Source organism: Lissotriton helveticus, chromosome 5_1 (genome assembly GCF_964261635.1).
Source record: "Lissotriton helveticus chromosome 5_1, aLisHel1.1, whole genome shotgun sequence".
Lineage (NCBI taxonomy): Eukaryota > Metazoa > Chordata > Amphibia > Caudata > Salamandridae > Lissotriton > Lissotriton helveticus.
The window spans coordinates 1,018,401,836-1,018,427,258 of record NC_136065.1 but is presented as its reverse complement, the minus strand read 5'-3'; the positions used below and the strand labels follow the sequence as shown (position 1 = coordinate 1,018,427,258).

The window sequence follows — 25,423 nt, the reverse complement described above, 5'->3', positions numbered from 1 at the left end:
CGGCTGGCGGTGGAGCAGCTGCTGGCCGGGGGGCGGGACGCCTTCTGGGCTTTTCTGTCCCTGCTGTCCGCCTCCATGGACTGCTCTTCGGTCACGTATTTCCCCGACCGCTCCGACGTGGAGCCCCCGGCGCTGGAGCTCGGCTGTGCCGGGTCCTACCGCGGAGTGACGCGGGCCGAGGTGCACTTCCAGCCCAACTATGGAGAGTGCATTTACAGCTGCAAGGACGCGGTGCGCAAGCTCATCCGGGGGGCTAAAGAGGTGAGTTGCGCAACTGTGTGTGTGTGGGGGGGGGAGGGAGGGGGTAAACGACCCATTGCTAGGCGTGCAGAACACCAGCATTAAGGCTGTGACATCAGGTGCTATGACATCTGACAAAGCCTACATGTTTGGGGTGTTTTTAATGCAAAACTAGGATCGGGGTTTCCATTTCCATTGCTTGCAAAGGACCCCTTGCACCCTTGCAATGACATTCAGTTCATTTTAGATTCACTGACTCCTGAATTCTGAGCCGGGCGCTGCCATAAACAGTGCATCGGGTGCAGTGGTACCGGGGACAAGTGATATGAACGGCACTGTTGGCCCCAACGTGGTTGGCTTTAGCACCCAAAGTGAACACGGGCGGTGCACGTTTTGTTTACTTGCATCAGAGAACACGAACCAGTGCTACGCTGCTGTTCTAAGTAAACATTAATGTGCTTGCATAGCCCTCGTGCTGACAGCCGCGTGCCGTTGCACAGCGCAATAAATGCCTCGTGCAAATATTGTCCAATAAAATATTACGCTCTCTGGATTTCAGAAACACGGAGGTGGCCGCTACTCCTGCATTCTAACTTTACTATACTATTTTTTGCCCTGCTCGCCTTCATAAGGCTCTGCCATTTCATTGAAATCTAATGATTTATTACGCGCGTTTTCAAAACATGCCTTTGACAGAAATGTTGCCTTCACTTGAATTTCACTTGGAAGTTTGTGTATGACTCCCATTTAATGACCCAAGGCCTCTCAGGGGGTTGACTACCTGTTACACTTTCAGTGGTCCACTCACCTCTAACCTTTTAAAGGTTGATAAACGCATAGAAATAATATTAATACCTGCTGCTGGTAGGGCTATAAAGCATCAAGCCTATGACCGCACTTTATAAATATTTGTTCATGTTGAGATTGCAGCTAAAATTAATTTGGGTGGTTAGAGTAAATTATGCGGCTCAGGACTATAGGGGATACTGGGTGAATCATGGGGACATGTGAGGCGGTCGTCCGTTTAACCTGAGCACGTGCTGTAGGGGTCAGATTATGACAGAGTTCAATATATTTGACCCAATGCTTTAAATTGACAGGTATTGGAGTACTGACCACCTGCCCTTCTTTACTTTGAACGGTAGAGTACCTGTCTGCACTTCTGAGCACAGCAGGGGGAGGGGGGTGAAGTACCAGCTTCCCTGCTTGACTACATTGTGTTATCCTGGGCAACTCTTGTTGTCCCCGTTGAATAAATCCATTATTTGTAAAAGAACTGCCAGCGTTTGGAGACGCTCTTATCACCAGGTTAGAGAGACGGTTTGGCAGAGAGCGGAAAGGACGCATTCGTGTGCCTGTCACTGGAAGAAAAGAGGCAGTGCACTTCAAAAGCGCTATCAATATAGATTTGGGAATTTTTCATATTATTCTGGCCCAGAGACACCAGCTGATGTTTAAACTGAGGGAGTCTTTTTGGCTAAAAACCTACCTTTAATCCGTGTGTAGTTTCGGTTTGTGCGTGCGCAGTCAAGGAACCCTAGCGTTGTGCATGTTTAGTGTGCACACACTTGTTGTCAGCAGTGCCACTGCCCAACTTGCAGTTGGCTACCGTGAACATAGCAGTAACTCGTAATTCCGAGGCTTCCATTTTACAGCACTGTATATTAAACAGGTGCTGTTTGGTGATTGACCCAGGTCAGAGTTAAACTCAAAGGGCCTTCCTCATTTCGGCACACAAGTGGGCGGTCTTAAAAAAGACAGCAGCTTAAGTTGGCTAAGTCTTTGCCTTTTAAAGAGAAACACAATGCATATGGGCAGTGTTTCTTTACGAATAACATTAGTGCGGGAACTAGGGAGGCCTCCTTTCCAAAAGAAAATACCGGCCATCTGTTCACTTTGTAACATTCTGCAAATGCCCGGACAGGAATCCTAAGCAAAACTTTACATAAAACCGTCTGTATAATATTTTACATGGCCTTTTTGTTTTTATTTAATTTAATTATCAGTTGGGGGTTATTAGGACAACCGTACAGCACACTGAAGTGTAGCTCAGCTGCTGTGCAAGGGTTAGCTGCTGCTCAGGGTTTAGCTGCTGTGTGTGTGGCTGTGTGTGTGTGGCTGTGTGTGTGTGGCTCTCTGTATGTGTGTGGCTGTGTGTGTCGCTCTCTGCATGTGTGTGTGTGTGTGTGGGAGCAACAGCAGTGTGAGAGCGACAGCAGTGTGAGAGAGACAGCAGTGTGAGTCTTCTAGGGAGAGCATGGTGTGTGGGAGAGCATGGTGTGTGAGAGGCAGCAGTGTGTGAGAGACAGCAGTGTGAGAGACCTTTTATTTATGTTTTGGTTTTGGAAACATAAATAAAACGCATTGTTATCTGCAATATCATTAGCTCAAACTCGCGTAAATACGCGACCTATTGCATTGCAAATGCTATAGGTCTCATTTGCGAGAGATTAAGCTATTGGCATTGTAAATGACAATGCCATTTATTTATTTATTTTCAAAACCAACACATAAATAAAAATTGTCATTTACAATGCCAATAGCTCAAACTTTTCAAAAGGCGAAACCATTGCATTGTAAATGCTTGTTATTCCAATGCCCTCCAGTGATTTACCTTGGGGACCTAGGGAAAGGTATCAGGAAGCGGGGCAAAGGGTAGTGCCTGCCGCTTAGTCTAGTACTCATAGTTAGCATGAGCAGCTTCAAAGTACTGCTTTCCTGAGTGACCTATAGAGAAAGAAATGCTTGAGGTCATCGCAGAGTGTTGGCTAAACTCCGATTCCCCAAAGTGCACAAACTAGAGTGTTGAGAGACAGCCACCATCTTGGATCTTCAGGTATAACTTAACTCACGGTTAACAATATACTTTGCTAGGGAATCCTGTTATAATGTTGCTAGACCTCACTATATGGATATCAGATTGCAATTACCAAGGCCTACTGTTCTTTTGAGATTTGGATGATTGTGAAGTATCCTGAAGTTGCGTATTGTTGAAAATGAACTTTGAATGCTTTCTTGCACATTTATTTGAACTCTTAAGACTGGGCTTGTGAGTGGTGCTAAAAACTCCTGTAAAGGAACAGGGCAGACTCGAAGGACAATTGAATATGTATATATTTTCATTGATTCTGGGCACAGGGTATACGATTTCAAGCCTGTGTATACACTGCAAAGAGTAGGGAACATCATGAGTGTAGGGGTATTCCTTATTTTTCAGTTCGACAGACTCAAGTAGAAACTTTGCTACTTTCTAAAAGAGCATATAGTGTTGAAGTTTTAGGTAGTTATTCTATATTTAGGGAGAGGTGTTCATGCACAGGTGTTTCTGAGCTATTTGTGTTTACTTGTATTTAGTGTTAAGGAATTCCCACTTTCCTTTCAACGTTTAGAGAATCGTTTACACAGCAACATTAGATATATATATATATTCGCAATTATAACTTGTATTTGTATTCTAAGCCAAGTTACTTAAGACATCTCTTATTTTGGAGACAGCCACACAGCCTGATGACCTCCTTGAGCCCAGAAGTGACGAAGCACAGTGTGGAATCATGCGTCTGTTTTCGCTTGTATTGCATACACTTTTCCCCGCTTGTAGCATTTTCCCTCATACCTAGTATATATGTAATTGTTGGGAATGCTGAGAGGCGGAAAAAGCATTGCTTACGTTGGATCCTGTGCAAACGGCTCAAAAGATACCTTTGTGCATGTAAGTTTCTCTGGACTCTTTCCTCTCACTGTATAACAACAAGCATTGGCATAGCCAATAGGTCGCGCCTTTGGCACCTTGTAAGTTAAAAAAAACCTGAAGTATAAGACTTTACGTATACATTTACATCATATTTAGGATTCAGTAAATGTAAACGTGAAGTCTCACTCTTACTTTTTTTTTTACTTACAAGGTCCCAAAGGCGAGACCTATTTGGCTATGCCAATGCTTGTTTTAATCTTAAAATGGAAGTAGACAGATTGCGAATTGAGATTATACTACAAGTTTCTCCTCATGGCTCACTCAATGGGTGACCTGAGAGCACCAATCTGGGTTTTTGCGGTCCCAAGGTATTTAGAGCCCTTCATTCTGCTGCCCATTTTTTTTCTCAAAAACTTGGAACTTTAGGAGAAATGCCAGGAATGCCTACTACATAAGCTGATGTGGGGTGGGGTTCGGTTGAACAATAGGACACATGCCTGGGCCAGAAATGGAGCCAAAGAAGAAAAACACACCATGCAATACATTTTATTGATGGGACAGTGGTTGGCGAGGCACTTTTGTGAGGAACCCTCACCAGAACAAATAGTGCTCACAGGGTTATGCTGCACTTGAAGTAAAGAGGAGCGAATTATTGGTGATGGTCCTCAAGCGGGTTGTTCAACACTGGATCTGCTTCTATAGCTCCTCAGTTAGCCAAGATTGTAAAGTGGCACTTGAGCTATACAGCTGGGAATGAACACCTCCTCTCATGTTGTACCCCATGCTTCACTGTACCCCTCATTACCAAGCATCCCTCACCTGTAGGATCCTCAGTAGAGCTTCTTCTAGCACTGTTAGGACAGCTTATCACAATGGAAGAACGGGATAAAGGCAAGCAATGGGGAAGAGAATGACAAGCAGCAAGCACCAGAGGAGGCAGGGAGAAAGAACATAACAAGATACAGACAGGTGGGTGGAGAGAGACATCAGGGGGAGATGGTAAGCACCGTGGTGGACGGTAAGCAGGATAAAATGGGACATTGCAAGTGAGCAGGGGCAGCAGACAGAACGGTGCAAGTTCCATCTATTTCTGCAATGCGCTGGTGCACGTGCATGGCACCATCACCGCATACAGCAACACTTTCAGCCACAATAACTTGTGCTTTCCCGGAGGCAATAGTCTACTACTGCAAGAGCGTGAAGCAGCTACCTGCATAAAGAAGCCCAATGTGATTTGACTATTCTATTCATACAATGCAATTGAACCACTCCAACAATGTGAGGATATATGATAAACCCTGTCCTACTAAGTAGTTTATTTCGTTATCAATATACTAGAATAGTACTCTTGTGATGCTAAAGCACTAAGAAGCTCAAATATGAATCATTGCGACAAAGCCAGCCAGCCAAACGTTCCAACTGAATCAAGATTTCAGGTGTTGGCTTAAGCATCATTTGGGGAATGGAACTGAACTTTGGGAACATGCTAGGTAGGGGAAGAATAATGATAGGTAAAACATCTATTACCACAAGAGAACTAATTGCACTGTTCAAAGGGTTCAGAGCCTTTAAAATTGAGTTTGGCATAGCAATCTACATACCGATACAATGAAATATTATTTGGAAAAAATAAAGAATATGCTTGCATTTTAGTATACACGTCGTCAAAATGCATATCTACAGTTACAATCAAAACATTTAGCAAATATCGCCATCTTTACATAAAAACTACTATCATTCTTGCAAGACAGTTGTACTAAGAAAAGCGCAGCCTAATGACCTAATTGAAACGTCTGGAAAAAGCAGAGCTCACTCAATGGTCAGCAGCAATGGTTTTACTTTCATTTTCTTTTGTCAAACTGCTCTTCCTGATCATTCTCTTCAGAGATCATGACCCCATAATCAGATTAGCTGCACTAGAGAGGTGGCGGCTCATTCTTACATTATATTCATACTATATTAAGCTCTTATTGTAATCCGGTGTCATGTTTTACTAATGAGATGGAGCATTTGCCCTGACAGTAATGTGTGTTAAAATGAAAAAGCGAAAAAATATTGCCACAGAATGTGCTGCATTTACGCTTCACAATTTGTCGATTCTTCTGCATAATTTAGTCGGCCCTGCTGCATAATTTGGTCCTCCGTTGGACCTTCAGTTGTTCACATGCCCTCTCTTATTTTACTGCCCCGAGATTTATTGGTGAATTATTGCCCAAGTTCGAAAGACAGACCTGAAGTAAATATCTCTTAGAAGAGACTTTATATTCTCTCAGGTGAGGCATCCCAATGCTTTCTTTCCACCCAGTCATTTCCTTTGTAAAGGGTCTCGCGTGTACCGCTCAGAAACGTAAATAAAATACAGAGAGCGTTAAAAACAATTTGACACCTACTGAATAACAAGCCCACCCGTACACGCCTGCGGGGGCATAAAGGCCCAAACGGCATTTCACTAATCCAAACGAGAATTGCAGTTTGGCCTGCAAGACAGATTCTCGGCTGTCCTACAGTTCCCCCGGGGCACAAGCAGGCATCCACTTCTGTCATTACAGTGGATTACAGTACAAGTGGATGCCTGCTTGTGCCCCGTGGAGACTGACTTAAAAAAAACAAGCGCGCTGCGCTTGCAGCAGGGGGGAGGGAGAGAGGAGGGGGCCTGCGCCTGCCTTCCTTACGAGAACGAGCGCTGACACCATATGTTTGCAATTTAATTACAAACATATGTGTCGGCGCTCGAGCCCGCAAGGGAATAGCCACACGTGCACGCGTTGCCATTGAAGGCAATGGAACGCGTGCACTGTTGTGGCTTAAAAAGGGGACCGATGGATACAGGTCTCCTCCTATTTAGCGCATGCGCACTGCGTAGGACGAGACCTAAAAAGGGAATACTTCTCCAAGTGTTAAGGTGCAAAGTACAAGGGATTACTTCTGGATCATCCAACTTCAAAAGGAACAATGACAAATATGTGGACTTGGGGGATGTTTATCACTCTTCTTCCAGCTCTCAGAGTGAAGAGACAAAAGGCTATGCTGCTCAATTTAAAAGTCACTGGGACAGACACTGACTCTTGATGTCCAACTGAGGTTAAGCCAAGGAAGGAATTTATGCATCAAGGATCAACATCAAGCTTCTGACTCTAGCAGTTTGGCAACTATCTTCAAAGTAAAGGTCAATTTTTAGCTCCCACTAAATCTTTAGCAGCCACGTGGCACTGACATTCTAAATGCCACAGAAAGTATTTGGCATATCACCTCTGCAGAGGGTGATTTGGGTAGGCAAAACCTCAGCCCACAGAATCAAGGATCAAGGATTCTTTAAGGTGTAGTAACATCACTGAAGCTAGGTATTAGTAATTGATCAAAAGTAAAAGTAAAAAAGTATTTGGTGGTACAAGGAAAATTATTTACTTTCATAAGCTGTGTATGCAAAATGTTGCTTAATTCTTCTGTAACTGCTGCTCTGCAACCACCTATAAATGGGGTGCTAGTTATTTGGAGTCGGAGCTGTAACCCATATCAATGTGAATTAGGGCATGTCTTGTTTTTCAGCATTATCTTATGGGTGAACCTGCGACTCTTTCCCTGCTGTATAGGTAACGCCTACTAGACAGCTGATGTGCTGTCTGTTGGAAGACATATTAAATGCTTACAGGGGAATTAGAGCCCGTCCATTGCTTACCATTGGTAATCTTCATTGTCACTCATTTTTCTTGCTTCTTGTTCATAAACTGGGAGTGAATTTCTTCCTATTATGTTAATCCCACCCCTGGAGCATGGGTGCATTATTGTATCCTTCCATTACTCACTTCTTCAGGTACTTTTTTGTTTAAAAACACTCAATAAGTATGCATGTGTTTTCCCGCTGTCTCCCTCATGTGCTTCTCTTTCCCCCTCTGTTGCGCTCTGTGATTTTCTCTCTGACCTGTGTGGTCCTTCCTCCACTCCCCTGTTGCTTTTCGTCTAAGTGCTTTCTACCCACCATCTTCAAATTACTGTCTTTTGCCCATTTGCGAACACTTCCTGTGTTATTTGCCTGTTCCAGTGCCCCCTCCGTTTTGCATCTACCCGCCCCCATGTTGTAAAAATTACTCAGTCATGTAAATCTTGATCCGATGGCCCAAGGAAGTAGGGGCCATCACAAGCAAGCCAAGCTTTTTTTTTTATCAGTTAGTCACCGTCCAGACAGTAAAAAATAGAGAGCTTTATCCACGCTATAGAAGAGAACTCCCTATGGTGTGGGCACCATTACTTTTACTTTTGAAAAACAAACTTAGGCTTGTTTTCCGAAAATAAAATACTTGAGAAATGTTTGACTGTCATGTTTGACAGTGCCGTTCATTAAACTTTTCCTATATTGACAGGAACCCCCATCACTGCAGTTCCTGTCTATGTATAGAGTGGTCTGCTGGCCCCATGGCCAACTCAAACTTTGGCGGGCAGAGGTCCCGCAGGATTGCAGAGGTTAAACTCCCCTAACAACCAATGACTTACTTGAGTCCACCAAATGTAAAATCAGGCACTAAGCATGGCTGATGTTGGATAGGGACAAGTTAGTAGCCAATTAAAAGCATGAAAAGGCTAGTTATTAAACGAAGAGGTGTGGCGCCGCGGCCAGGGCGACTGACTCTGGAATCTAGGGATCACGGTTCGATCCCCGGTGCCGGGGGCAGATTAGCCCAACACCATGTGACTCTGGGCAATAACTTGCTTAATCTCCCCGACGGCCTCCAGCACCTAGAGACCCTTACGGGTGATTGTTCGCGCTTTACAAATGTGGATTATTATTTGATGCAATTCTTACCTTTGCTTGTTTGACAAACACAATGTTTTACAAACAAGTATAGGTATAACCAAGAAAAATGGGGCCAACGATGCATGTTCGTTAAGCACTGCAAATTTTGTACCAACTTTTCTTCCTAGACTGTAACGTCGAACTGGTTTAATGTGCGTTTCTATTTTATAGTACAACTCCTGAACCATTAATCTCACTTCTTGGGAGCTATTTTCGGCTTTCCAACAGCCGTCCTCGAGCAGCAATTCATCATTTCTTGTCCCCAAAACATCAGGCCGGATAAAGGCACAGGTTACCCGGGGGCCCTTTTTAAGGCCATGAGGGTTCATTGTTATGTTTAAATGAGATGTTCCGTATTTAGGCAAGCGAGATACCACAGCAAGTGGGGGCACTTGTTGTGAACTTTATATATAGACTGCCCACAAAACTGACTGAATGAGCAATAGATTGAAATAAGCTGGGATAACTTTTGACAAAAATGTAATTACACCTAAAATCACACAGTATTTCAAAACAAAAATCGCAAACTTTTTTGTTAAAAATGTTGACAGTTAATTCACATGGGATACCTATCCAAGAATAACAGATTACAGAGAAACCACATGGGGCCTTTGATGGCCTGTGGAACAGTTTTTCCTCCAATTAATGAATGTGCCAATGCCAAGTGTGATAGGGAGGGATGCACCGAGCTTCAGGGACTACACTTCCAACTATGTAAGTGACGATGATAGAAGTACTAGACCCGAGGAGAAAACTTAAAAAAAACCACTGAGTTATTGCTATAGGAATGTGGTTGCAGTTTATTTTTTGTTGGTATTTGTTTGCACAAAGAATCTTTCCAAGAACACTGGTTTGTTCTTCAATTACTAGAGTTACCCCATCCTCTAATGTGCTACTTCTTAGGACTTTGTCCAAGCACTTACTAGCAAGAGCATTAAACAACCATTTCACGCCGTTAATTGACTCCACTCTAAAGAAAGGTATACGCGAGCATGTGTCCAATGAGAACACAATGGAGGCATCTGAAGTTCAGCCAGCAGCGCCGAGGATGCTAAGCTGTAAGTTTTTTTTTAAACAGGAACCATTATCTGTTAACAGTACTGACTCATCTGTGTATGCAAGCAAGCCATAGAGAGCGTACAACAACTATAATGACGTGCTGGTTATGTAAAGAAGACAGACGACTGCCTACACAGAAACTCTACCCATATGCAGCCCCACTTCCGATGACTGCCGAGAAAAGGTACTACTTACGGCTGAACTAACCGCAGAGCACTGAAGATACCAAAGTAGGTCACCTGCCCACAGTGGCCATAACCCATAACGTACAACTACCATACTGCATCTACCGCCACAATCTTACATCAACAGTCCAGCATGGAGCTCCGCCGCAACCAAACGCAGCATACTGAAGCCATATCCAAGCTCTGGCAAAGGCAATGGGTCTCGCCTTTGGGACCGCTTGCCTTTGTCAATGGCTTTTAGCCAACTGTGCAGCACCCACGATGCACTGCAGAATGGCCCAAAATAATAAAAGTAAAATATAAAGGCGTTGTTGACGCCAGTAAACTTTTACTTTTTTTACCGGTTTGAATCGGTAAATTAAAAGAAATATTTAAGTAGCACAAAAGCATTTTTTCGAGGTGAGGATAGGGGAGCAACACAGAGGGCTTGGCGGGAAAGAAGTAATGCAGAAACCGGGTACAAAATAGAGTGCATGGGTTCGGATGAGTAGCAATAGCCGAGAGAGTATGAAGGCATGGGTTGGGGGCAAGCAACAGGGAGGATAGGGGTGAAGAGGAAAACAAATGGGTGAGAAAGGAACATGGAGTGGTTGGAGGAGAAGCACATGATGAGAAAGCAAAGGGGGAAAAGCACAGGTGCAAGCATACCCTGGAGGGGGTGAGGAGGAGCGCACAGGTGATAGAGCGCAACACGGAATGCAGGGGGACAAAAGTACACAAGGAGACAGCTGAAACACACATGCAGTCCCAAGGCGTTTTTAGTCCAAAAGAAAACAACTCTGCTTGAAGAGCAAGTAGTGCATGCATAGAAGCAACAGGATGTGGGAGCACACCGCTGACCTCTCAGGCAAGGTTCGCCCCTGGCATTCTGGGAAATGCAGTCTCTTGTAGCTCGCTCTTATATTTTCGAGTATTTCGTTAAGCGGTGTGCTCCCGCATCCGTCTATTTTAAGTATTCCCGTGAGTCATTGAGCCGACGTGCTCGTGGATGAAGCACCTGCGCGCCAGTGAGAGGTACCGGACCTGATAGAATGTTTGGCAGCCTACGCAGCAAACCCCAAAATACAAGACTGTATTCTATACTGATGACGGTTAATAAACCAGAAACACATGTCTAGAGATCAGCACTATCTGCGCCAACCTTGGCGAAATACTCAAAAATATTGGTGCGAGCTACAAGAGACTGCATTTCCCAGATTGCCAGGGGCGAACCTTGCCTGAGAGGTCAGCGGTGTGCTCCCACATCCTGTTGTCTATTCGTGCATAGAAGCAATTGAATAAAAAAAAGATGGTAAAGTAGCTATGTTTCCTGGGAGGGACAAATAGAAGACTGACAAGCTGGGGTACGAACAAGAAGTAAGCAAATGAGAGTGACAGGAAAGCCAACCCATGGTAAGCAATCTTCAGGCTCCTAGCCTCTGTATGTGCTTGCTAATCCCACAAAAGGTGTTGCAAAGGACAGAGAATGTGCTGTTTAGTAGGCTAAAATCAACAAAATAAATAAATAAATAAATAAATAAATAAAAGGTACGTACTTCAGGAGTGTAAATATATTTTTTGGAGAAGTCCATGGGATTTCTCAATGTGATTCAAGACTTGGGGTTATTCAAGAAAACGATTTGAGAAATTCTGAAGAAAACATTATTGTGTATGTTTCTCTAGCGCTGCCAAACACAGCATAGTGACCACACATTATAGTAGGGCAGGGCATTTACATCATTCTGTAGAAGGTGATATTCTATCCATTTCATTGCAGGGTCGGAATCACGAAAATAAAACACACTGCATGAATCAAAGAAATATCAAGAAGCTTAATTCTTCCCCCTGGGTGAAATTATAGCATTCTACAAAAAAAACAAAAAACAGCCTGGCCATACCTCACAAGGATACATATTTACATAGCTATATTAAGTCCCTACGTGGCCCCAAACGAATCATTGAGGGGGTGCTTACACTCATCAGCTCTCTTCTTAATATTACTTATATGTTTGTGGCACAGCCGAGCTCATTGACGTCGCAGGCAGCTGCAGAAAGCATCTATGTACTGATTGCTTGCTTGTATCTCGTAAAAAGTCCTTGAACAACCTTCACTTCTTTTGAGAGTGGTGTCCGGCCCATATTTGGGCTGCGAAGTTCTTGATGAGTATCGAAAATAGCATTAATTGTTATTTATTTTTACAAATAGATCCTCATTCTCGGTACTCCGCCCAATTTACTCCATGAAAAAAGTAATTGCCGGCAAAGCTCTTTGCAATGTTCGTTTGCAACGCCAGCCAAAAATGAACTGGCTGTTTTTTTGTTTCATTTCACTTCAATTTGCAAACCCCCTGAGCTTGTGTGCCAAAAAAAATATTAAATCCCCAAGGAACTAGGAGGAGCTACGCGTTGAGCATGATGGTAAACATCACTTACAACGAAACTTTTACAACGCACTACCATTACAACGCGGTCATTACAACGCAAACCATTACAACGCATTGCACTGGGGGGCGCTCTAGGATAGGGAATATATTTAATTTACTATCCAACACCTTCCCTACTATCCACGGGGACTGGAGTTGAAATAGTAAATTAAATAAATCACTAACCAGCGCCTAAAAGCACTATGCGTTGTAATGGTATGTGATGTAAAAACCGCGTTGTAAAGGCAGGCGTTGTAATAGCCTGCGTTGTAACGTCATACATCCAGCATGATGGCCGCATAGGACCTCGGCTCCGCGTAGCTAGACCCCAGCTCGGTCATCCTGTAGACAATCCTGGTGTTGCAGTAGGCCACCCGCTTGCTGATGTACCGCTGAGGTCCCGACCGATACTTTGGTCCTGCTGCGGGGATGGGGCCGGCGTGGCGTCAAGTGGAGGCTGCGGCAGTTGGGCGGACGAACCCGGGGACCCGAGTGGCGTGGCTGGCCAGGGTGAAGTGGAATAACAGCGGCGCCGGCGACCGGAAGTGTCCGGGCCGGCCCGCAAAAGCAGCAGAAGAGAGGGCTTGCCGTCCATCGGGTTGCCGCCAGTTGTCTGTGGTGCTGCCGGATGGCCTGCGTATGGCTCCGGCCCCGCTGGAGTGATGGGGACTGGAGTGGTGCAGAGTGTGGAGCGGCACCTGGTGGGCGAAGAAGACTGGAGAGAGCGGGAGGCCTGAGGCTGAGAGCTGTGAGGCTGCTGCGAAACTGACGATCTGGAGTGTCCGGATTGGCCAGCTGTGGAGGTGCCATTGGGACTGGCGGGGTGAGAGGTGCTCCTCTTCCCCCCCCTCGTCCCCCCCGTAGGGGACAGTTCGTGAACCTTCTGTGCGAGTGCGCTGCACCTAAAGCAGCGCCAGCAGCCGGGGATGCCCCCTGATAATTGAAAAAGACAGCATTGGCGCAGAGGGTCACCCCCTGCTGGCTAGAGAGTGGCCGGGACCTGCGTGACTCTCCGGTCCCGTGGTTGTGGTGGGGACCGGAGTCGAGGCGATAGAGAGTGGCGCCCTGGAATGAGGAAGGAGACTGCTGGGGACTACGACATGGTGACCTCGCCGGCGGCTTGAATTCGTTAGATCTGACCGCGGAGAGGAGTGGCCGGGCTCGGAGGTGCCGGGACTGTTCGCTTCCCCCCCGTGCGGTGTGGGGGTGGCCTGGGGACAGCGGTGCTGCCAGTGGAAGGTGTGATGGTCCGGTTAGCATGGTGAGCCCTGAGGGGGGTGAGTCACACCGGTTGGGCTGACTGCCTCCGATTGTAGTGCTCTGGGTGACCTGCATGACCCGGACCTATCGCCGGCACACGGAGCAGTGTTGGGGGGCCCTGAAGCGCCCCGTAACTGGCTGGGACTGCTGAGCTCTGTCGAGTGCTAGTAGGCGCCCCTACCTGTGAAGTGCTTTGGAGTGGACCCTGAGATGCTGGAGCCGTTACCCGTCTGGGTGCGATTGGCGTGGTGTTCTGGTGGCCGGCTCCTAACTTAGGGATAGTTGTTTCCTGTGAGTGTTACCAACTGGCCGGTCCGGCTTCAGACAGCAATTTTGAACTGCAGGGAGAGTCGGCCTCTTGGTGGGGTCTCTGGTGGGGTGATGTTGACAAGCCTGTGCCCAGAGCATCCAGAGGTCCTAAGCCGGTCCAGTCCAACAAACTGGACCGATATACCATGCCGATGGGATCGCCGGTGGAAGCGAAAAGGTCCCAAATTACGAGTGGAGACTCCTCAGACGAGTCGATGGATTTAACATGGTCGGATCTGACGGCAGCTATCAAGGGTGTCCAGGCGTCACTGGGACAGAAAATGGAATCCCTCAATAGCAAATTGAACACGGTGACAATAGAAGTCAATCGCATCCAGGCAGACCTTACAAAAGCAAATGAGAAGGTTAAAACACTGGATATAAAGACTGCCAGCCTAACGGAGGATGTGACGCAACTTCAGAAGGAGGTGCGTGATCTTAAAGCCTCTCGGGCCCTGGTGGAAAGAAAGCTGGACGATTTTGAAGGCAGGGCCAGACGAAATAACGTGCGCATCCTTGGGGTTCCTGAGAAAGCGGAGAATCCGGCCCGGATCTGTTTGTCGAAGATATAATTCTCAATTATCTTAAGCCCAAGGGACTGGGAACATTTTTCACGGTTGAGCGGGCACACAGGGTGCCGGGGGGCAGGTCCAGGCCGGGGGCTCCCCCCCGCCCCAAGATAGCAAGGGTTCTGGATTTTAGGGACCGGGATGGGATACTGCAGGCGGCTCGCACGGGGGGGACCCATCCAGTTCGAAAATGCTTCTCTCTCCTTCTTTCCAGACTTTACACAACTTGTGCAGAAACGACGTCAAAGCTTCCTGCCGGTAAAGAAGAAACTGAGAGACAAGGGCTTGCGATATGGAATGATGTTCCCGGCGAAATTGAGAGTGGAGGCGAGAGGAAAAACATGTTTTTTTGATAACCCTGAGACAAATGGGACAATGAGACAAAGGGACAAAGGGAAGTAGAACCACAGGAATCCCCGTGATCCCAAATTGTATGTATATTATGATTATTGATACTGTACAAATGACAACCTAAACCTCACAATGATGTCAATTATTGTTCACCTGATGCTATTGTTTTTCCTTTGTTTATTACAATAAAAAGAATTATTAAAAAACGTATATCCCCAAGAAACGCCGAATAACCCCGCTTTGATACAAAAAAGAATCGATGCTGGACAAAAACAAATACTTTCTTTAAAAATGCAAACTGGTTCTTTGAAACAATTCATCTGTCCTTGATTACAACAGGTTTGTTATTAAACAAATTGAGTGGGGGTTGGGCTGCCCCTCAGCTTCCTGTCACCCTCGGCCACTAACTGGCGTGAGTTCTGCGCCGTCTTCCTCCAGCGAAAACAGCAACGGAAGCAGATTAACCACAACTCCTTCTTGGAGCTGCGAATGCACATGCAGAGGAACTGCACACTGGTCAGAAATAGGAAGAAGCACCAAGCCCCATTAACTGCATGTAGAAGTCATGTGAGAAGCACATTGAGCGGAAGCTTGACGCAAAGGATGAATCCTGCATCTGCATTGAGTGAGCCGATATCAATGCTCGGTGTCTGAGGCAGGATCACTCTACTGGACTACCAGATGTCTGAGGCCTGTCCTGGGGGTGTGTTTTCATGTTTGCTGGGAGAGAAAAAACCTTAGGAGACAGTCCGCGCACTATAGAGTGGCTTACAAGAGAATGGGCCATAGCAAAAAGTTCTATCTAGTGGGTCAAGTCGGGCACTTTTGTTCGCCATTCTTAATTCCATCCAGCGACTACAAAGTGACAACAACAAAAACTAGACCAGCATATTTTGGTGAGACTTCCATCCATACTTGTATAGTGATCTATAGTTAGCATCAACCTGATACCTGGTTACGGCAATGAGGGGCCGGGCTGCGGTATGGTGGGATCCATGCCTGATACAGGCAGAAGAACCAGAGAAAGAGGTGGCAGACAACTTATTTCCTCTCATTGGAAGTAAGCAGAGGCAATGTGGAAGCGAAGGCTGGCTTCCAGATAGTCAGATCACTAGACGTGATCCAGTGCTTGGAGCACCAACAATTAGTAACCAGGCTTGATAAACTAAGGTGAGAAGCTTGTGGAATAGGAAGAGACCGTAACAATCCTGTAAGGGATAGTCAAGGAACTGGATTCACAAAGGGCAAGACAAACACAAACTGATAAGAAAGGACATGCAAATAAGTTCCATTCTGAAGGAGAAAAAGGGCCAGACTGCCCACGCAGAACATGTTGAATCCTGGACAAACCTCAACTAGATCACTGCCTTTGGATTGCTAATCAGCTTGGAAGGAAATTATTGAGCACTTGCGTAGAAAGAGTGCCATGGGCCCTAATATAAGCATGGAACCTCCACCTCATTAATATGTTGAGTAGCACAAAACGCTATAATTAGTGTGCAGAGAGCCCTCACAGCCTTGGGACCAGGTGCTACGGCATCCCGCTGTACCACTGATAGCCCAACCCTGGTATTAAGTGCACTTCACTGCTACTTGGATCCCTGAAGTCCTGGATAAAGACACCAACGAGCAGACCATATGGAAAATAATTTAAGGGGAGCACCTTTCTGACTGACATATAGGAGAGAATGTATTGAATTGCAGCTAAATATGAACAAGATCTGAAGTTTGAGCATTAGAGAATCCAGCTTTTTCGGGAGCTACTCTCTGTGGCCATGAAAAGGAAGCATAGACTTCATGTAACCATAAAACATTTTAAATTGAAAGAAGCGTAGAGGGGACTTCTGAAACTAAACAAACAGTTGAAAGCAAAGAGGATATTTCTTTTTGTGCCAGAAAGTGTGTACCCTTCATGAATTCGGAAGAACGTGGAAAGGTTTGAACGTAGTGTCCTATGACCACCAGTGTGAAACTCCTGTTCCTAAAGATGCAACCAGGAGAATGCTTAGACAGAAGTTTGTGTTACAGGCTGAAGAACAGTCAGACATTTTAATTGGTAACAATATTTCTTCATCATATCTGACGGAGCCTGAAAGCAGATGGAGCTCAAATGAAATAGTTACATTTCTGCCCCAACACAAGCTGTAGATTGGACCCACAGGAGTATCATTGATGCTTCTTAACTTCAGTGATAACAATTTGGAGACATGAACTTCTTAGGGCACCTAATGCAGTGGTTCCCCAAATGGTATATTTTTTTTTACATTACATGTTAGTGTAATAAAGGGAAAGAATTGGTTACAAAAAAAGAGACAATCGATGTTCACCCTCAGATGTGACAGTAGAAGACCTAATTTGCAGTGTGGCAAATTAGTGGATTATTGTCAGATTCACTATTTGCAGTAAAACATATTACATCTGTCGAACCTTACTGCTGTCAATGTTACTGCTTTGTGACGGGAGCCAGGTGAGGGGATTGGAATAAACGTTACTACCTTCTACATAATCCACAAAAAGATGCATCATGGGTTATTGCAACACAAGATGCACACTTTCTGTCAAAAGTCTGTTTTTGGCAGGGGATGAGATAAAACCCAATATCAGTGTATTGGACTATTCTTTGTGGTAGCCAAGCAATATGGTAATTGTGACAATGGTGTTGTGGCTCGCGGTAGGCATCCACCCATTGGCAACTGCTCTGAGATTGAAACACTTGATCTCCTGTGGTGCACCACACAGCACAAGATAGTAATGTCTTTGGGTGACTACTAATTTGAGATAGTTTCATCCAGAGAAAGACAGGTGGGACAACTTCTAAGTGTGACAAGCTGGTCAAACCATCCCTTACTGCACAGAAATCATGCATCTGATCCAGAATGTCTATATTGATAGACTATATGCCCATGAACTATGGGTGTTCTAGGCCCTTTCACTACTTTGCATATTTCACTCAAACTACCGCTCTGCCTTCCAGCATTAGACAACGACCTCCTGATTGATGCTCCACCCGCCAAGAATGAGATTATTTACTTCTCTCGTCTACTGCTGCTCAGCTTTTCTTGTTCCCTGGCAGACTATTCTTCTGTCGATCAGTGCTTAGAAATTCAGGTTTACTTTGACAACAAAATAAGGCTCAACGCTCATCATCTTGACACGACCTTTGCCAACTACAACCCATTAACTTTGTGCTAAATTATCCAATTCTAAACTTCAAATGTGCCAAAACGCTGATAAATACAAGTGTTTTCCGAAAATGTGATGGTTTCAACAGCCAACTTGGACTTGGCAATGGTTCTTCCAGCATCCTGCAAAATGCTCAAATTTGACACCTTCACCCTGTTCAATATGACACTCGACCTCCACCTTCGCGATCTCCTACATGTACATTGGTACATGGAGTATTGTATTGTATAGGAATTGCATTTATATAGTGCTTGTATGGCATCCTGTCACAGAAGATGATCAATGCAGAGACCTCCTTTTGTTAAACTTCCTGCTGTCCCAGTCAATTACAAACCATTCATAGCCATCACATCCCCAAACCCCCATGTGCCGCAGGAGGTTAAGATCAGTCTGGGAAGAATTTGACTTCTCTTACCTTGAGCGGAGACCTTGATCTACAAACCACCGACCTTATCAGACTTCAGAAATCCTGTCTTAGCCCTCACGTGCAACTGGCATACTGTGTACAAGAGTTACTCTCTACTCCTTACTGTTTAAAGACAGATGCCACAATTACTAGTAAGGTCTTATGTCCCTCTACATCACCCAACCTACCACACACTGGATTCAGATTGTCACCCGTGGTTCACTTCTCAACTACTGCCTGACATCACAAATGATTAAACACACATGCAGATACCCAACCAACCTCTTGTTTTGGGCACACTTAACAATGACACAGCTGTTCTTTAAGGTTGCATATAATTTACCTTCACATTCTTCTCAAGGGGTTTATTTTGTATTATTGCCACGGTAATGATAGTTAGTATTGAAAGAATAAATAGAAATCCCAGGATGATGAACAGATTCTTTTGGCATGACTTCTTCTGTTTGGTACCTGTAATGACAGGGAAAAATAATAATATTTTAGTAACAGTTCTCGAGATATGAGAAAAGCAGAAATTCATAACGCTAACATAAAACAGGACACAAGCAAACCCCGAATGCTGCAAGATCAGTATTTGTGTGTCAAAAACAAAAAATGTACAGTACCACTAAAAACCACACACCCGTTCTTAGGTGTGATTTATTGGGGTCTTGTTTATTCATGAAATTGTTTCGCGATTCAGCGGTTTGTTGTGTTCCACTACCTTTGTAGCAAAGATACTTTCTCAAGTGACCCTACAGTCAAGGTGGATGGAGATGGGTTGTTCACGCACGCCAGACCTGCAAGAGGTAAGGTCGGATCATGTGATAATGGTTGTAGGAGCCAATTGATGAAGGCAATGTTTGTTCAGTTACTCAGTAGGTTTGGAGAGAAGACCTCCTTGAACAGGCTTTTCCTCAAGGCTATTCTGAACGTTGTGGACAGTGCAATACAATTTTTAAAGGTAACATTTACTTCACTGAAACTTTCAGTCCTAGGCCAGTTTTTAATCCTCGGAACCTCTAAAAGTGTCATTTTATTTTATGCATATAATAATGAGGTGGAACTCAGCTCCAAAGGGTATCAGAGAATTTTACACTGATTTTTTTGTTGTAGTGGGAACACATGGAATATGAGAGGCAGTACTAGAATATTACTGGGCGTAGACTGAGTAAAGATTACAAATAACTGGACGTGATGGCATGCATGAAAAATCTACTTGTTATAATAATAAATGGAATACTACAAGTTTTTTGCAAGCTTACTTTGCACATATTGGTGTTGCATTATATAATTTAGCATATTTAAAATGTCAGGTACACAAGGGTATAATTGGTTGCCTAATACAGAACGGGTCTATTCAAAATATAAAACTAAGATTGAAATACAAATCTCCAATGTCAATAACTTAACAACTAGACTCCACCACTTCCCAGAAATTCTTCCCTGAACCGGCCAAGGCATGGCAAATTATCTTCCAAAATACATCTGAAGAAATGGGTAGACCCTTCTAAGTATCATGGGTTGATTGTTCATATCTTATTCTGACGCCCATGATCCAATATAAGAAGAGTCAAAATATAACCCCAGCATTTGGGATTCATAGGGATAAATCTAGAGGTGATGGGGTAAATCTCTTATCTTGAGGATAAGGTAAAGAGAGGACTATTTTTAAGGCCACTGATTACCATGATCTTGAGTTTCATACCATTCAGACGCAGGGACCTCTCCTGCATCTAATGACTTTCATGTCTCAGGCAGTTTGTGGCCTTGAGTCAGGTCTTTGCGCTGTCACCCAGATCTGGAGCAGGGTACAATGTACCGAGAAGGACTGTATGAGGTTAGACTGTGACATCTATTGTATGTTAGTGTGAGGCTCAACAGTAATCATGAGTTCTTTATCTATGTAAATAAATTTGCTGGAACAATGATTGCGAGATGTTTTTCACTAAGATTTTGTGTAGACAGTACTCATAACTCGAGGCTGTGGATATTAGTTTAGCCATGTTGTACACCAGTGTGGTTGTGGTTCAGTATGGCTAAAAGTTGGTGGGTGGGGTGGATTGGGGTATATTTGAGAGGGGTAGAAAAGAGTGGAGTAGATTATGGAGGGGTAGATTGGAGTGGGTTAGACGGGGGTGGTGGGGTGGTGGAGTGGGGTAGATTACAGTAGACTGGAACAGAGAGGGGAGAGAGGGGTAGATTTGGTTGGAGTAAGGTGGATTGAGGTAGGCTGGAATGGGGCAGATTGAAGTAGGATAGATTGGGGTGGAGTGGGGTTGATCAGAATAGATTAGAGTGGCGTGGGTTAGGTAAGGGTAGATTGTAGTGGGGTGGGGTACATTGGGGTGGAGTTGAGTAGATTGGAGTGGTATGGGGTAGATTAGAGTGGTATGGGGTAGATTAGAGTGGTATGGGGTAGATTAGAGTGGTATGGGGTAGATTAGAGTGGAGTGGGGTAGATTAGAGTGGAGTGGGGTAGATTAGAGTGGAGTGGGGTAGATTAGAGTGGAGTGGGGTAGATTAGAGTGGAGTGGGGTAGATTAGAGTGGGGTAGATTAGAGTGGAGTGGGGTAGATTAGAGTGGAGTGGGGTAGATTAGAGTGGAGTGGGGCGGACTGGAGTGGAGTAAACTGGAGTGGGGTAGATTGGAGTGGGATTGGTTGGAAAAGAATAGCGTGGATTGAAATATGGTAAATTTGAATGATTGCAGTAGGGTGGATTGCAGTAGAGTGGATTGGAGTGTAGGTAGATTGAGGTGGCGTGGGGTGGTTTGGGATAGATTGGAGTGGGGTAGATTGGGGTAAATTGTAACGGGGTGGGGTAGATTGGAGTGAGGTAGATTGGAGTTAACTGGGGTAGACTGGGGGATTTTTTAAATTTTATTTATTTAAAGAGTTTTATATAGCGCTGGCTAGACCCGAAGGTATCAGAGCGCTTTACAAAAGAATCAACAATGTAACAGAAAAAGATCAAAAATTACATAATACATCAAGAAATAGGCAATACAATTAGGAGAGGAGAGAAAGGAGAGAGAAAAGTAGTGGAGGGGCAGGGAAGGTGAGAAAGGGAGGATGAGGGAAGAGACGAAAGGAAGTCTGTCTAAAGACTGACTGGGTAGGTAACATCCAAGGAGGGAATCCTCGACCTGTCTCCCCTATAGCTAAACCAGGTAGCTCCATCGGGCATCAGACAAAATAGCTAGGTCTCAATTTACGAGGGAAAGTTCACAGATAAACAGGGTGGGGACTAAGGGCCAGGACAGGTGAGGGCAAAGGTCAGTAGCAGGAAAGTGGAGAAGAGTAGTGCTGGCTAGACCCGAAGATATCAGAGCGCTTTACATGAGAATCAACAATGTAACAGAAAAAGATCAACAATTACATAATACATAAAAAAAAAGGCAATACAATTAGGAGAGGAGAGAAAAAGAGAGAAAAGTAGTGGCTGGGGCAGGGGAGGTGAGAAAGGGAGGATGAGGGAAGAGACGACAGGTGAGACGAAGGAAGTCTGTCTGTTCATGTTCATGTTCAGGAATTTGTATAGCGCGCTACTCACCCAGAGGGTCTCAAGGTGCTTGAGGTAGGGTGAGAGCATTACTTATCGAAAAGCCAGGTTTTTAGCTGCTTTCTGAAGGAGAGGTGGTTCTGTGTAAGGCGGAGGTCAGTGGGGAGAGAATTCCAGGTTTTGGCCGCTAAGTAGGAGAAGGATCTTCCTCCCATGGTGGATCTGTGGATGCGCGGAATTGCGGCGAGGGCTTGATTGGATGATCGTAGTTGGCGGGTGGGTGTGTAGAAGGACAGTCGAGTATTGAGGCATTCGGGTCCTAGGTCGTAGAGGGCCTTGTGTGCGTAGGTGAGGAGACGGAACGTTATTCTCTTGTTGACGGGGAGCCAGTGGAGGTCTTTCAGGTGACCGGAAATGTGAGCTTGACGGGGGATGTCCAGAATGAGTCTGGCTGAGGCGTTTTGGATGCGTTGGGAGTTTTTTCTGTAGTTTGGCTGTGGTTCCGGCGTAAAGGGTATTTCCATAATCCAGCCGGCTAGTGACCAGTGCGTGGGTGACTGTCTTTCTTGTTTCGGTGGGGATCCAACTGAAGATTTTTTTGAGCATGCGTAGGATGTTGAAGCATGAAGATGAGACGGCGTTGACTTGTCTGGTCATCGAGAGGGAGGAGTCTAGGATGAAGCCCAGGTTACGTGCGTGATCTGTAGGTATGGGTGCTGTGCCCAGGGCCGGTGGCCACCATGAGTCGTCCCAGGCAGAGGGGGATGATCCTAGGATGAGAACTTCAGTTTTGTCCGAGTTTAGTTTTAGACGGCTGTTCTTCATCCATTCGGCTACTTCTTTCATTCCTTCGTGTAGATTGGTTTTGGCGGTGTTTGGGTCTTTGGTGAGGGAGAGGATCAGCTGGGTGTCGTCTGCGTAGGAGATGATGTTGAGGTTGCGTTGGCGCGCGATGGATGCGAGGGGACTCATGTATACGTTGAAGAGGGTGGGACTGAGTGATGATCCTTGCGGTACGCCGCAGATGACTTTGGTGGCCTCGGATTTGAATGGGGGGAGACGGACTCTCTGGGTTCTTCCGGCGAGGAACGAGATGATCCAGTCCAAAGCTTTTCCTTGTATTCCGACGTTGCTGAGGCGTTGCATGAGGGTGCTATGACAGACTGTGTCGAAGGCGGCGGAGAGGTCAAGTAGGATGAGGGCAACTGTTTCTCCGTTGTCTAGTAGTGTTCGGATGTCGTCTGTAGCAGCGATGAGGGCGGTTTTGGTGCTGTGTTTGGCTCCGAAGCCGGATTGTGAGGGGTCGAGGGAGTTGTCCGATTCAAGGAAGGCGGCGAGCTGATTATTGACGGCTTTCTCAATGACTTTGGCAGGGAATGGAAGGAGTGAGATGGGGCGGTAGTTCTTAAGTTCAGAGGGGTCTGCTGTGGGTTTCTTCAGAAGGGCGCTGAGTTCGGCATGTTTCCAGCTTTCCGGGAAGGTGGCGGAATTGAAGGAACAGTTGATGACATCGCGGAGATGGGGTTCGATGATGGAGTCTGCTTTGTTGAAGATGTGGTGGGGACAAGCGTCGGTTGGTGAACCTGAGTGGATGGAGTTCATCAGGCGGATGGTGTATTCAGTAGTGATTGGGTTCCAGTCGCAAAGGTTGTGAGAGTGCTGTTTTGGGTCGGAGGTGGGTGGAGTGGCCTGTTCTTCGGACTGGTTTTCAAAGCTGTTATGTATGTCGGCGATTTTGTTGTGGAAGAAAGAGGATAAAGAGTCGCAGAGGTCTTGGGAGGGAGTGATGTCGTTGGTGCCGGCGGTGGGGTTGGTAAATTCTTTGACAATGTTGAATAGTTCCTTGCTGTTGTGGGCGTTGTTGGCGAGTTGATCCTTGAATCTTGATTTCTTGGTGGATCGGATCAATTGGTGGTGTTTGCGGGTGGCGTCCTTGAAGGTGGTCAGGTTGTCAGAGGTTGGGTTTTTTCTCCAGGTTTTTTCGAGGGTACGGCATAACTTCTTGGATTTCTTAAGGTCATCGTTGAACCAGGGGGCCTTTTTGCTGCCATGTTTGATCAGGTGGTTTTTCAAGGGTGCTAATTCGTTGGCGCTGTGGGTGATCCATAGTGTGAGTTTGTTGGCAGCTTGGTTTGGGTCCGGTGATATGGTAGGGGGGTTTTGGTTAAGCGATGTGAAGAGTTGGTCGGTGGCGATTTTGTTCCAGTTTCTTCGAGGAATAGGTTGTGGGGGGTTGTGGGTCGTGGTCTTTTTGTAGCTGTAGTGAACGCAGCTGTGGTCCGTCCAATGGAGAGCTGTGGTTTGATCGAAGGAGATGTGTTTGCTGGAGGTGAAGATAGGGTCGAGCGTGTGTCCGGCTAAGTGGGTGGGGGTGTCAACAAGTTGTTTGAGTCCAAGATTGGCCAGGTTGTCCAGAAGGGTGGTGGTGTTGCTGTCGTTTTTCTTTTCCAGGTGGAAGTTGAGGTCTCCCAGAAGAATGTAGTTCTCGGATGTGAGGGCATGTGGGCTGATGAAGTCAGTGATGTCTTCGTTGAATTGTGTGCGGGTTCCTGGTGGTCTGTAGAAGGGGGGTGCCTCTAAGTGTGGTCCTGGGGTCGGTGTGGATCTGGAAGTGAAGGTGTTCGGTGGTCGCGAGGTTATCGTCGGAGCTGGTCGTTATTCGGATGGTGTTCTTATGGACGATGGCGATGCCTCCTCCTGTTTGGTTGGTGCGGTCTTTTCGGATGATCTTGTAGGCGTCCGGGATGGCTATGGCGATGTCGGGCACTGATGAGGCGTTCATCCAGGTTTCTGTAAGGAAGGCGACGTCCGGCGATGTAGTGTCGAGTAGGTCCCAGAGTTCAGTGGCGTGTCTGTGGACCGAGCGGGTGTTCAGTAGGATGCAATTCAGGTGGTTAGAGTCGGAGCTGTGTTTGGAGGAAGTGGATTTGGTGTGGGTCCTGATGCAGGTGAACTTGCAGGAGTGGCAGGCGAATGGTCCATGGTTGTGTCCTGGGGCAGCTTCGCAGCATTGTGGTGTGCGTTCGGGGTTAAGGGCGATGAGGGTAGCGGCGTCATACGTTATGCGGGTGGAGTGGGTTTTGCGAGGACCAGGGGGTCTGGCGCTGGGCGCGGTCCAGGCGCGGACGGGCGTAGACGGGCTTACCTTTGGCGCACCTTCGGCGCACATGGGGCGCGATCGCTGCGTGCGAACGCTGCGCGCAAGTGCATTTGACATAAGGAGATAGTGGGGGGGCCGAGCGAGGGAGGGTCAGCTGGGAGGCGGGATCGGGGAGGAGAGACGGGCCAGGAGTAGTCACAACAACAAAATGGCTGCAAACAGAAAGCGAAACAGGGGCACAGCCGGAGTAAAGCAGTGATCTGGGCAGTGGTATTGCAGGCGATACGAGCAGACTCGTGTCTAAAGACTGACTGGGTAGGTGACGTCCAAGGAGGGAATCCCCGGCCTGCCTCCCCTATAGCTAAACCAGGTAGC

General features: G+C 46.0%; 1 protein-coding gene across 4 annotated transcripts in view; it reads right to left on the bottom strand.

The window, feature by feature from the left end:
- Positions 1 to 25,423, bottom strand: part of ENTPD1 (ectonucleoside triphosphate diphosphohydrolase 1) — a 300,189-nt gene that overhangs the window by 115,314 nt on the left and 159,452 nt on the right. For all 4 annotated transcript variants that reach the window (XM_078643531.1, XM_078643530.1, XM_078643529.1 and 1 more), the window contains exon 2: positions 18,788 to 18,915. In XM_078643531.1, the coding sequence (XP_078499657.1) occupies positions 18,788 to 18,915 (128 nt within the window). The remainder of the gene's footprint in view (positions 1 to 18,787; positions 18,916 to 25,423) is intronic.